The sequence below is a fragment of the Rhinoderma darwinii genome, chromosome 2 (assembly GCF_050947455.1).
Source record: "Rhinoderma darwinii isolate aRhiDar2 chromosome 2, aRhiDar2.hap1, whole genome shotgun sequence".
Lineage (NCBI taxonomy): Eukaryota > Metazoa > Chordata > Amphibia > Anura > Rhinodermatidae > Rhinoderma > Rhinoderma darwinii.
Window position 1 is genome coordinate 300,396,736 of NC_134688.1, and position 14,408 is coordinate 300,411,143.

Sequence of the window (14,408 nt, forward strand, 5' to 3'; positions counted from 1 at the left end):
AAGTATTCCAATGGCTTCGAGAAGATACAAAGATGACTTTTTGAGCTACATATAGCAGCAGACTGTGTGGTTGCATATAACAACTATGCCTTGTATGAGAAGGCCCTGCTTAGAAAGTCAATACCCAAATGACAAATATTTCCTTGTTATACTTGTGCAATTTTGGTTCCTATCATCCTTGACAACATCCACAATCGATCACTGATCAAATCTTAATAAATGAATACAGGCATAATATTAAAGAAAGTTTTGACAATATCTAGGCTAATGTATTTTTGACGTTAAAGCTATTCTATATGACATAAATAGTAACGTTATAGGGACTACGTTGCTTACTTTGTTTAATGCTCCAGCGCCAGTCAAAATAATATGCGAGTTTTCAACCTGAATTGTTCTTTGACCCAATCTCACCAAATATGCTCCAATGCCAATAGCTCTGCAGGTTACCTGGAAAAAAAATCAAAACGTAACATTCTTCACAAAATCAATAAAAGAAAACATTCAAAAGGGTACTGAAAATAAACAACTGAACAACAATAAGAATCTCCCCATTTCTCACTATGGAAGGTAGGAAGTAAATATTTAGCAAATAATGTAGTTATAGTATTTCATGAGCCCAGAATGTCATTCGCTTCACATCAGTCATTAGTTTCTTTAATCTGTCCAGTGCCCTAGCTCTCTGTACATTTGGCATCATCCAGCTGTCCCAGAACGCCATGCCTCCGTCATGGCCACTGACAGTAACTGCCCGCTAGTAGGAAAAAGGGCAGTACAGAAGTGTGAATTAGGTGTTCAGCTGTGATTGTCCGCTATTGACCTACTGTCGCTGTTAAGGGGGGCAGTTCTAAAGGGCTCACAAAGGTTTATACATTAAAAAAAAAAACAGATCGGAAAATTAAACCCAGCAAAGAACAAAAGGTGGACTACAGTATATACAATCTTAAAGAAATGCAAACATATATCCATTGTAAGTTCACACATTTGCGTTGTATAATCCATTACCTGCAGTTCACATCTCGTTTTTACTGTACATCTGACGTGCAAGTTTTGACATAAAAAAAAACCAGTGTCAAAACATGTACCACAGCGTGTATATTCATTTCTATGGTCAGGACGGATGCCCTGCATAAGTTTTTTGTGCGAACATTCTATCCCCCCCCCCCCAAGTCCTGAAAAGCGTAGTCTCTTGCATCCGTTACGTTAGTCGTCCGTTTTTTGACAGAGAGAAGCGTACCGGACTTTTATTTTTTTATCACTGGTGTCAATGAAAAACGGATACAAACTAACTCAATATATAAACGTTACAAGCACCATTGACCAGAACACACATGAAACTACTCGGGGTTGTGCAAAGTATTTGATTTGTAAATGTAGGTTATAAATACTTTAAAACAGATTGAAATTTGTAGTAGGACCCTTCTATTTATTACTTAGCTATTGCAATATACACATGACTATATATACAAAAAACAGGCAGTTTAATCTTTTTATGGGTGATGTGATTAATCAGACGATCATTTTTTTTTTCTCTTAACCCAAGCTGGGTATTCCATTACAGAATAGACTTTGGTTTAGCTCTAAAATAATTTTATGTGAAACTTTAGTACATGCAAGCATGGTTTTACACAGTTATAATTGTGGCCATTAGGTGTCACTGTCTTATTAGGTTTATCAACTTACTATTTTATTTTTAGAAAACACAATAGGGTAGATTTAGCAATAGTGTGAAACTGGCAGAAATGGCACAAATTGTGCCAAATTTATCAAAATGGCACTAAATATATTTGCCACAGCTCCCGAAGCACGTTAGTCACCACCTCATGTGGAACCACATTTTTTTTTGCAGATGCTTACCAGATTAATTGTGATGACTTCTTGATAAGCTAGTGATGTTTCTCCAGCGATCATGCCAGACCCTCGGAGGTTCTCCACTCCAAGACCTTCCTCTTTACCAATTATGTCAGTTATCTTGTACCTGATAAGAAAAATGGTAACAAAAAGCGAGTAGTGAAACATGCTAATAACGTATGTGATATAAAAGTTACAGACAACAACAATATCACTATAAACGGTATACTGACTTAGCAGCTGCCTTTATTTGAGGTTATATTAAAAACTCAGACAGCTTTACCTGCAAAATATGAGCTACAAATTTACTTGTTAATACCAGAGGTATTTAGACTTAAAGAGGGCTTACAGGTCCTCTTTAAACAGATGTAGCAGAGTTTATTTAACTATCTCGGTTTCCTCTTTGCACAGTAATAACTTGAAGTGAGACAATGCAGTAGGTTTACCAGGCTGCAGTCCCATTGAAAACTACAAATAACACATTGGAATAACATAAGTTTTGCGAAATAACTAAGGCCTTATTCACACGAACGTGTGCGTTTTGCGCACACTGCAGTTCAGTGTGTCATCAGTGAATGGGGCGTGTGATTTTCACGCATATGCCATCCTTATGACAAGAGGTTTTGATGTTTAGAAAATGAAATGAAGGAAGTGCTTTTATTTTTTCCTTCATTTCTTTATCTACTGTTGCGTGAATCACGCGCGACACACGGAAGTGCTTCCGTGTGCTGCGCGTGATTTCCATGCACCCATTGACTTCAATGGGTGCGTGATGCGCTAAAATCGCCCAAGTATAGGACATATCGTGAGTTTTACGCAGAGGACAAATGCTGCGTGAAAATCGCGGAATGTCTGAATAGCCCCATTGACTAACATAGGTCCGTGCGACGCGTGTGATTTTCACACGCGTATCACGGACGTTAAACACGTTCGTGTGAATAAGGCCTTAGACTCGCATCACACAAGTGTCGGCGTATATGGCAGAAAAATCTCTGCCCACGAGCCTATAGACTTTAATGGGCAAATGTATGCCAAAAAGATGACACACCTCATAAATTGTAAGGAGGGTTCTCCCGTGTATGGGAATGCCATAAATGTGGAAGTAAACAGCTATTTGGGCACAATGGAGGGCTTCGAATGGAAGGAGCACCATCTGGTTTTTGGAGCGTGGATTTTGCTTGGTAGTAGTTTTGTTTGGAGTATTACTGATATTTTAGTTTATAATGTGGGGGCATATGTAAGCTGGGCAGAGTACATCAGGGGCTTAGTCCAGATGATATAATAATGCGGTAAATAACTATTAGGCTGGGTTCACACAGAGTTTTTTGCAGGAGGAAAATCTGCCTCAAAATTCAGTTTGGAATTTTGTGGAAGATTTTCCTCTGACTGCACGCCAATTTTCGCGGAGTTTTTTCGCCCGCGGCCATAGCGCCGCGGGCATAATACGCGTTCTCTGCCTCCCATTGATATCATTAGGAGGTCAGAGGCGTAAACGCCCGAAGATAGGGCATGTCCCTTCTTTTTCCCGCAAGACCGTTTTTTGGCGCTTTTTCCGACGCGGTTTCAGTGTCAAAAAACTCAGTGTGAACCCAGCCTTAAAATAATCCATAGATGTGTGTTACGCTGTGGAGCAATCCTTTATGCACAGGCCAGTGTCGCACTGATAAATGGTGCCTTTTCTTATCCCCCTTTTGGTGCACATTCTGCACCTTTGCAGTTTGAAGAATTTTGCTGGGAATGTGTTGTCCTGGTATAATACGGGCACACTCGCTTCCAGCAGATATGTTGAGCCCTGCCCTTTATTGTTCCCAAATATTAGGGCCTTGACAAAATGCCTCTTGAAACAGAAGAAATGCTCCTCTCTAGCCTGCACATGGGAATGTTTTTTCATCCCAGACTCACAGGAGTCATAAAAATTTTTATTTTTTTCATAGACGTATTGGTATGAGGGGTGTTTTTTGCAAGACAATCTGTAGGTTTTATTTGTACCATTTTGGGTACATATGACTGTTTGATTACTTTTTATTTAATTTTTTGGGAGGCAGTGATCAAATAACAGCAATTCCTGCATATTTTTTTTTTTAATTCGGTGTTCACCGTTCTATATAAATTACATGTTAAATTCATTCTGTGGGTCAGTACGCTTATGGCAATACCAAATTTATAACGTTTTTTTTTATGTTTTACAACTCTTATGTACAAAGGAAGCTTGTTTTGTGTTGCCAATAGCCATAACTTTTTATTTTTCCATCGACAGAGCTGTTTGAGGGCTTGCTTTTTGTGGTACGAGATGTTTTTATTGTACCATTTTGAGAAACATGTGACTTTTTATTCCATTTTTTAGAATGCAAGGTGATAGATAAAAAAAAAAAGCAAATCTGGCATCTTTTTGTTTTTTGGCGTTATCGCACGGGATAAATAACATAATATTTTTATATACTGGTTGAAGAGGAGAAACAAGGACCGCACATCCACAATATCAATCAATGAACATGAACAGGAGGTTCTTAGTTAACATTTTGATCAAATTGTATAAGCCCACTTGCCACTTCACGAAGACCTTCGATAAGTGGTCCCTACTCTGTTGGTTACAGCACCGCATGGCGGCGTCCACCACCACAATACTGCACCCACAGAGGGAGCAACCCAGAGGCCCAGAGGCACCCCTGCTGCCAGGCCAAGCTACCTTGGTTCCGGGCCACCATCCCCCACAAGTGCAGCACCACAGCAACAGACACCACATCACGGCACACCTAAAGGGAAGTTCATTCCATCTTTTCACTTGTTGTGGTGCCGTGTGGTGGTGTCTGTTGCTGTGGTGCTGCACTTGTGGGGGGACGTGGCCCAGAGCCAAGGTGGATTGGCCTGGGGTGCTTCTGGGCTGCTCCCTCTGCGGGTGCGGTATTTCTTGTGGCGGGCCGTGCGGTATTTCTTGTGGCGGGCCATGCGGTGCTGCAGCCAATAAAATAGGGACCTACTTATCGGAGGTCGCTGTGAAGGGGCAAGTGGGCTTATACAATTTGATCAAAATGGTAACTAAGAACCACCTGTTCATTGATTAATATTGTGGATGTGCGGTCCGGGTTTCTCCTCTTCTACCAGTATACAGTATAATATTTTTATAGTTCAAGTCTTTACAGATGCAGTAATACCAAATATGTATGGTTTATTTAAATTTTTTCCAATAATAGAAGTACTTTTTTTTTTTACAGACCCACTAAGGGACTTGAAGGCTTTAACCACCGATTGCTATTCTAGCACTTTGCTCTACCTATGTAGTGCTTTGTATTAGAACTGGCAGTTGTACAATTACAGAAAGCCCATGCCTCTGTCAGGGCCTAATAGGCTCCTGTACATGGCAATTATTAGGTCTCCGGTTACTATAGCAACCAGTCACGATCGCGGAGGTGTCGATCGGCTACAAACCACTTAGATGCCGCGGTTGCTATAGACTGCGGCATCTAAGGGGTTAATCGGTCAGGAATGGAACTAGCTCTGGTCCTGACCAGTGTGTAATATACAGATGACACCTGCGGCAGATGGCGCAAGCTCAGCTTCTGAGCCTGCGCCATCAGCTTGTCATAACTGTACGAAAAATTGTGGCAACCGATTGACGACCATCACGTACAGTTACGACATATGTCGGCATGGGTAAAACTAAACTTTTTCTGTGCCCTTTCATTTTCTTTTGTTCAATGATATTACGATACAGCAAGTTATCAGAATCAAGTTAAACTTAGCTACATCTGTATACTTTTTTTTATTTTTATAATGGTAGAGCAGTCAACAAAAGGCGGATGAAACTGCATATAGCTGTAAACTTCTGTTCATGCGTTCAAATACAAAACATGGCGTGGATTTAGTTTGAGCTCAGCTACATCTGTAATATAATTGGTGACACCTAATGAAAGAGGTTTTATAGGTTTACACCAACCCATTATGGGCCACCCTGTTTTGCGCCTTCAGGATCAAGCGTCTTTGTTTTCAGCACCGCGTTTCCAAGAACCATAACTTTTTTTATTTTCCTATCAACGTAGATGTAGGATGGCGTTTTTTTTTTTTTTGCAGGATGAATTGCAGTTTTTATGATTTTTTTTGGCCATTTTTTTTTTTTTTGCACTGTGCACTATAACTTGTTTTATGGATAAAAAAAAAATATTTGTATCGCCGCATTCCAAGAATCGTAAACGTATGAGAGCGGAAGGAGTTTCTAGTATACAGTTTGGGGTACATATAATTTATAGTCTAGAATATTTACTATTCTTTCAAACTATGTAACTAGCTACATATGTTATAGTTTTTTCTAGAAGATGTTACATATATATCTTTTTCTGTTCACTTTTTTTAAAACATTAAAATTAATTTTAATGAAAAGGAGTTCTGTTTTTAGTAATTGCATTTAAAGTTTCTCCATAAATAATTTTTTCCATACCAAAAAGTCTTAAAACCTGTTAATAGCTGCTTTAGGCTGCAGTCACGTGTCAGATTTTGTTGCAGAAAATGATACGACTACAAATCAGCACCATTCATCTGAATGAGGCCGTTTCTGCAGCAGGTGTATGGATTTCTGTAAGTTCCATTTAGAAGAATGGAATTTATTTAAATTGCAGAAATTTGCCGCAAGTGACAGCACCCTTAGGCCTTGTGCACACAGTGCAGATTTGCTGCAGATTTGGCATGCAATTTTTTTAAGCCAAAAACAGAATTGGATTCAGGAGAGCAGACCTGCAAAAGACCTTTCTTTATACATTTAGTTCCTGGTTTGGCTTAAAAGGTACATGCAAAATCTGCACTGTATGAACAAGGCCAAATCTGCACTGTGTCAAAAAGTAATTTGCAGTTTATCTAGCATAAAAAATACCCTTTCCATCATCTTTCTCGTCCGAGTCCTCCTTGGTCCAGCCTTCTCCCATTGAAGTGCATGGGAGAAGGCTGTAATACTGTCGCTACTGCTGTGTTGGCAATTCACAGTATGAGCAGTGTCCGGAATGAAGGGGAAGCAGAGCTCGTAGGAGCACTGCGACCCCTCTAAACAGCTGATCGGTGGGGGTCCCGGCAGTTGGACCACAAGCTATTAGCCAATCCTGAGGACAGGCCATACATTTTTACTGGCTGGAAAACTCCTTTCGGGCCTAAAATAGGCGGTTCATTAAGGTTATGTTCACACGACAGCGCAAAATACGTCTGAAATTACATAGCTGTTTTCAGGAGAAAACAGCTCCTGAATTTCAGACGTTTTTACAAGTGCACGCGTTTTTCGCGGCGTCTTTTACGGACGTAATTGGAGTTGGTTTTCATTGGAGTCAATGAAAAACGGCTCCAATTACGTCCCAAGAAGTGTCCTGCACTTCTTTGATGCGGGCATAATTTTACACGCTGTCTTTTGACAGCGACGTGTAAAATGACAGCTTGTCTGCACAGAACATCGTAAGACCCATTGCAGGCAATGGGCAGATGTTTGCTGACGTATTGCAGCCGTCTTTTCAGACATTATTCGAGGTGTAAAACGCTTCCATTACGTCTGAAAAGAGGTCGTGTGCACATACCCTTAGGGGTTATATACAAAATTGTTTATAATTGGGGGCTTCACATAAATAAACATCATTCTTCTTGGGACAAATGTTTTAATAAAAACTTGAAGCGGTGATCTCACTTAAATCGCTAAAACAATTCTTTGGAATAATTCATTCTGGCAACTGATGGACAGGTGATAAATGCTTTTTTTGCCAAATTCGAGACAAAATGACATGGTTTTGTTGCGATTCCAGACTTAGGATGTATCCAGACGTGACAGTTGTGAATGCGACTAAAACCACATAAAAACACATCTGAAAACTGCATGAATTTTTTCCACATTTTGCGATCCGTTATTCAATGAGTATTTACCGCAATTGCGGTGAAAAATTGGATTTTTCAATGTGGTTTAAAAGGTGCAGTCACGCTCATACTTGCTTTGTATTTGCGCAGTGCACACATAGCCTGCATAAAACTTTACAATGTATGCCTATGGGAAAAATATTCCATGACACAAGATCTAGAGAAATTTGCCTGCTGTGTAATATTTTTCCCCATAGGCATTCATTGTAGTTTTCTGCAGTATAAATACAAGGCAAATATGCCACGTGTGAATGCACCTTCAACCACGACTCAACGTCTGAATACACCCGTAGGGCGGATTTACACGAACGTGATATACGTCCGTGCAACGTGCGTGATTTTCACGCGCCTCGCACAAACCTAGATTAGTCTATGGGGCCGTGCAGACTGTCCGTGATTTTTACGCAGCGGGTGTCCGCTGCGTAAAACTCACGACATGTCCTATATTTCTGCGTTTCTCGTGCAGCACACACCCATTGAAGTCAATAGGTGCGTGAAAATCATGCGCACCACACGGAAGCACTTCCGTGGGACGCACGTGATTCGCGCAACAGCAGTAAAAAGTATGATTGAAAACAGAAAAGCACCACGTGCTTTTCGGTTTACAAGCAGTGTCATAATGATGGCGGCTGCGCGAAAATCACGCAGCCGCGCATCATATGGTGATGACACACGGAGCTGTTAGTAGTAGGAGATATATCTCAGTGTGTCTAAAAATCTGGTCTTCGGGTACTCTCACAACAGGTCAAATTTTCAGGTTTTTACTTAGCATTACAGTTTGCGGTAAAGCAGTGTTTTTTTTGCTGTGATTTTTACAGCGCACCCAAAAATGCCTCATGTAAATGCACCCTTAGATCTTGCTACAGATTTTTGAGCCAGAAGTGAGAAGCAATGGGAATTATAAAAGAAGAACTTATACGGGTCACACGCAGCAGATTTTGTTTTGCGACTGAAAATGAATTACATTCATCTGAATGGACTTTGCAGAAATCCAAACACCTGCTGCAGGAACAGTCCTATTCAGATGAATGTAACAGATTTTCAGTGGCAGAAAGTTTCTGCAACAAAATCTACCGCATGTGACTGCACCTTCCTTCTCCTTCCTCCTGAATCCACATCTGGATTTAGGTAAAAAAAAATCTGCATCAGAATCTGCAACAAATAAGTGATGTGTGACTTCAGCCTAAGTTCATTTGGATTCACTTCATTTAAATGTCTTCCACTGGTACTATTATATACGTTTGTTCTTTCATGCATGACTAGCTTTGCCCAAGAGGAAAATAAACTCTCCTGCCAGGCTTTTGCGCCAGTGCAAGAATTACAAAAACAAGCATATCAGAAATAAACGGCTTGTACCAGTAGGAATTTTCCTTGCAAATCAATCACCCTTAGGCCACAATGAAAACACGTTTGCTAAAAACAACAATGGATCTAACAAGGAACAAAGGTATATATAGCTTTCCTTCCAATCTGGCCAAGCTTTTAGAAAAAACAAAAATGTGCTCATAGGCAGCAACGCCCCTGGACCACGATCTTATTGAATTAGAGAGATTTGTAAAGTTCATAAAGCTGATATGTATTTACCGTGATTCTCCTTCATCTTCCACATGCTCACAATGTACAGAGTTCAGGGCACTGACTTTTTTGTAGTCTTGAGGGGTTAAATATAAATATTTATATCCCTGGAAGAAAAGTACATGTAGTCAGGCTAAGTTCACATTACCGTTACTATACGTTTACCTCTCTTGCGTCAGAGGAGGAGAGGATCGAAAGATTAAACAGAAACCAAAGGTTCCGTTAGAATTACCATTGATTTCAATGGTAATTGTTTTGTTTCAGTTGCTTTCCGTGTATGTCTCCATTCGCTAGGTTTCCGTTTTTTTTGACGGAAGCAAAAGTGCAGTCTAGAGAACTTTTATTTTCGTTAAAAAAAAACAGAAACCTAGTGAACGAAAAGCAACTGAAACAAAAGAATTACCATTGAAATCTTTGCATACCATTGCATTCCGTTTAATCTTTCGATCTTCTCTTCCTCTGACAGAAGAGAGGTAAACTAATACTAACGGTAGTGTGAACGTAGCCTTATGAACAGTATAAAAGACATGGTTTAACATAAGCAGCTATCTAAAGTATATCTCCTCCTAATCTATGTAAAAAAAAACGTCATCATTTTGCAAATAGTTTTAGGTGTATTTTAAAAAAAAGCCTACATACATAAAATAAAATTTTAAAACAATATTATTCTTTCTTTACTGTTGTCCAATTTCAAATACCCTCAAGAATTCTGGGTAATTAGGATTCTGATGCATAGAGCAGTTAAAAAGTGTGTCTCTCTGGAGGATCCAACATGTCTGAGCAATGATGAAAATGTAAAATAGATGTATGCTGCAATGCGTAACAAGAGTTTTTATTTAACCAGATATCTGTTGAAGGAGTTTACCAACACGTTTCATCAGGTTCAAGTTTCACTGTCATCAGCACAAAAATGCTCAACTTATTAGAAAAATAGGGGTGATTTCGGAGTAAACATCAGAATAGTTTTGGTTGATCAGATCAAGCAATGCTTCTAAAGGGAGAAAACCGGCATAACATGGCCTGCAATGCAACTTGCCTGCCATGAGCATGAGTCCTTAGCATAGTTAGTGTGCTTGGTTCACTTGCATAATAGAATATAGCCTTTAGGCCAGATTCACACAACGTCTTGTAGCGTTTTTGATGTCGTTTTTTTGTGGTGCTTTTATTGGTGCAGCCAGATGTCACTATCAAGTCTATGGTAAAAAAAAAATTAAAAAGCACTTAACACTTTGTTTGTGCCATTTGAAGCCATTTGAAGCCATTTTGTGGGGGGTTTTCCAAACGCAGTATGCTCTGGGTATTCCCTATAGGACTTAAAAAAACTGCAGAAAAAAAGCATGTACAAAATTACACCAAATAAAAATACACAAGAAACAAAAGGAGTCATACACTATTACCCATATTTCATATATCAATATCCCTTGACAAAGCTATCCACGCGAAACGCGCGTCGGGGGTTCGTCTTTTGGGCTTACAGGACATCTGAACAATATGGGTTAGTCATGCCATTTCCTTTTATCTATACCACTGTTGTCTTCTGGGGAAATTATTTTTTCTCTGTTGAAACGTTAGCATGTTTACCATTGCCAGAGGATATGACTCTCTGAGCTATATATAGCATTTACACAACTGTTTTCACCTCCATAGACTCATTTTTGCATGCATATTGTCTTGGAAATCACACTGCAATATATATTTCTTTTGTATACCCTATTGTTCATGAAATATTCCACTATTGTAGACACTCTGGATATGGCTTGATATAGCCCTCTGTACAAGAGTTTTCTGTTGCTACTTATGTGCCTCACTGTTCTGTATATAGCTCATATACAGTTATCCAATTCGAACTTTTTATTTTATGTGTTATTTAATACAATTTGAATTTTTCTACACTTTTTGAAATATGGGTAATAGTGTATGACTGCTTTTGTTTCTTGTGTTTTAAATATCTATGTGTGAAGGAGCCCTCATAGAGCTTTGCGTTTGTCAAGACAGAGGGACTTAAACTTTTTTTTTTCCATGTATAGACATTTTGTCAGGAATAAATAAAAACCGATAAACTGAACTTAACCTAATGTTCACTCCAAAACCAAGTCAATCATTTTTGCGTCCATTCAGACGTTGCAGTTGAGTTGCGGTTCAAAATGCAATTTTTGTGCGACTGCGTTTTTTACCGCAATCACACCTTAAACATGTGAATGGACCCTTAAAGAGCTTATGAAATATTTGATACTGTGGCTGGTTGAAAATGCATAAAAAAAATTTTATCTAGAAATTGGACAAAAAGTGTAAGCTATGCTGATATTTATATAGTTATGCTTTTCCTCCATATGTGTTTCACAAACTAAATGTGAAATAAAAGTTGAGTAACTATGCTAATACCTTGTTTTAGTGTTTTTGCATCAATTTCAAGTTAATTCATGTTGTGTTCTCCATTCATACACAGTCGCTTTCAACAATTGTTCCAATTTCTGTTGGCCATTTGTAACAGAGAGCAGTTTAGCTCAATTTTGGCAGAGCTGTTCAGTGTTGTGTCCCCTTCTAAGTTTTCCCTGCACAGCTACTCTCCCGGCTGCAGTTCACAACACAGCCGTTCCCCGTCCAGCCACCAAATGAGCGCTGTTGCCCCTTCATTCTCAGAATCAGTGGGGGTCCTAGAGGTTGGATCCCCACCGATCCTAAAGTGATGGTATATCCTACACATACTAAAAATTGAGGTAGTGAAAGTTTAGAAACATGTAGAAGAGTAGGTGAAATATAAAAGATACAGATGGCATGAGGTGATCAGGGTGTAAGGGGGAAAGAGTGTAGCATGACAGATTATTTTCACCGTGAATGTAAAAGTTTGCTTACAAACTCACTTTATAAGGATCTGCAGCATCTTCCCATGCAACATGGAACATGTGTCGTATCTCTTCAGCCAAACCTATTCTTGCACCACTGTTTGCTGCAACATATATACGTGGAATCCCTTGTGATCTGGAGAGCTCCGAAGCTCTCAAATACAACAAATCCTCCTGAGGCCCAAAAGACCCAATCCAGTATGTTATGTCATTTCCGATTACAATGATATCCCTGCCATCTGGATACTCTGGAGATTTGAGAGTCATTTTCCATGCCACCATTCCAATCTGTATAAAAAAACAAAACAAATAATTGTATAGATAAATTTTTTGGAAAATGTATATTGATCTATTTGCAAACGCACAAAAGGGAAATTCAATAAGAAACACTTACGGACACAAATATTATACCATTCTTACACTTTCACAAAGTTAAAAAAAAATAGTTAAATTATTAAAAAGGGGGTTGTCTCATGAAAACAACCCCTATTCAAAAAGAAGCCAACATCTATCACCCTAAGGGTATGTGCACACGAGAACGACAATTACGGCTGAAATTAGGGAATTGTTTTCAGCAGAAAACAGCTCCTGCATTTCAGACGTAATTGCTCGTACTCGCGTTTTGCGAGGCGTCAATTAGGGCTGTAATTTGGAGCTGTTCTTCATTGAAGTCAATGCATTACTTTGACGACGCTGTTATTTTACGCGCCGTCTTTTGACAGCGACGCGTAAAATTACAGGTCGTCGGCACAGTACATCGGCAAACCCATTGAAATGAATGGGCAGATGTTTGCCAACGTATTTGAGCCGTGTTTTCAGGCGTAATTCGAGGCGTAAAACGCCTCGTTTGCGCCTGAAAATAGGTCGTGTGAACCCAGCCTTAGCAATCAGCTGTTATCCCCATGGGAAGCAGCAGCCAGCCACACATTTCCACTGCAGTGGCCACTGCTGGGGAAATGTAGCATTACATTAACTGTAGCTTTATGTTTCACAGACACACACTTACAAAATTACACAACCAACACAGTTGAGCAAGGAAGCTATTGCCTACTGGTAACTGCCACTATTTGACGACTCACACATTGTCCTTTGTAGCGCTCTGGTAATTTTTTTTTCAACCTCAACTGCAGTTCTCCAAAAATTATTTTCGGCAAAAATTTATGTCATGTTTAAGGCAACCTTAAGTGACAATATTTTTAAATAGTTTACACTACAAGTTGTGGGTATGTGTTCGCACTAACTCTATGTTACATTAGTGTAGAAACCCCTTAAGATTCTGTCGTATTGTGCTGCTGTTTCTTTGTAAACCATTTTAGGACTATAAGGCTAAGTTCACACTACCGTCATCTTCCGTTTAGGTCTCTTCTGTCAGAGGAAGAGATGACCGAAAATCCAAACGGAAAGCATTGCTTCCGTTTGAATTACCATTGATTTTAATGGTAATTATTTTGTTTCAGTTAGATTCCGTTTGCCACCATTCGCTAGGTTTCCGGTTTTTTCACGGAAGCAAAAGTACAGTCTGCAGCACTTTTGTTTCCATGAAAAAAGCCGGAAACCTAATAAAATGAAAAAAAAAGGAAAAGAAAAAAGAAAGAATTACCTCATTTCCTCCAGGGAGCCTGTTCATGTGTACCAACTGGCCCTGGTCATCCAGTACAAGCTCTGTATAAATTAGAACATCGGAAGGCAGAGGACTCTTTGGAATATGCGCACTTGCATCCATTGACTCCCACAGCTTCAGCAAAGCCTATGTTTAAATAAACAAATACAATTATTAACCCTTTCCATCTTCAGCCATTTTTCGGATTTTCATTTTTGCTTTTTCCACCCTACCTCCCAAAAGCAATAACTATTTTATTTTCCCGTTGATAGAGCCGTATGAAGGCTTGTTCTTTGCTTGTTGTAGTTTTTCACTGCACCATTTACTGTACCATATAATGTAGTGGGAAACTAGAAAAAATTTCATAGTGGGGTGGAATGGGGAAAAAAACAGCAATTCCTCCATTGTTTTTTGGGTTTCGTTTTCACGACGTTCACCGTGCGGTAAAAATGACATGTTAACCTTTTTCTGCAGGTAAATGCGATTACGGTGATATTAAACTTATATAGTTCTTTTTATGTTTTACTACTTTTACAAGAAAGAGACTCATTGTTTAAAAATAAAATTTGCTTTCTGTCGCCATATACTGAGAGACATAACTTTTTTTTTTCTGCTAATTGAGTAGTATGAGGGCTTATTATTTCTGGGGCAAGATGTAGTTTCTA

At 39.2% G+C, this 14,408-nt stretch overlaps 1 protein-coding gene across 3 annotated transcripts in view; it reads right to left on the bottom strand.

Annotated features, from left to right (window-relative positions):
* The window catches only part of ACACA (acetyl-CoA carboxylase alpha), a 454,335-nt gene that overhangs the window by 225,340 nt on the left and 214,587 nt on the right, over window positions 1-14,408 (bottom strand). For all 3 annotated transcript variants that reach the window (XM_075853501.1, XM_075853500.1, XM_075853502.1), the window contains exons 40-44: window positions 13,744-13,890; window positions 12,162-12,431; window positions 9,310-9,407; window positions 1,855-1,975; window positions 337-447 (exon numbers count right to left, since the gene is read on the bottom strand). In XM_075853501.1, coding sequence (XP_075709616.1) covers window positions 337-447; window positions 1,855-1,975; window positions 9,310-9,407; window positions 12,162-12,431; window positions 13,744-13,890 — 747 coding nt within the window. The remainder of the gene's footprint in view (window positions 1-336; window positions 448-1,854; window positions 1,976-9,309; window positions 9,408-12,161; window positions 12,432-13,743; window positions 13,891-14,408) is intronic.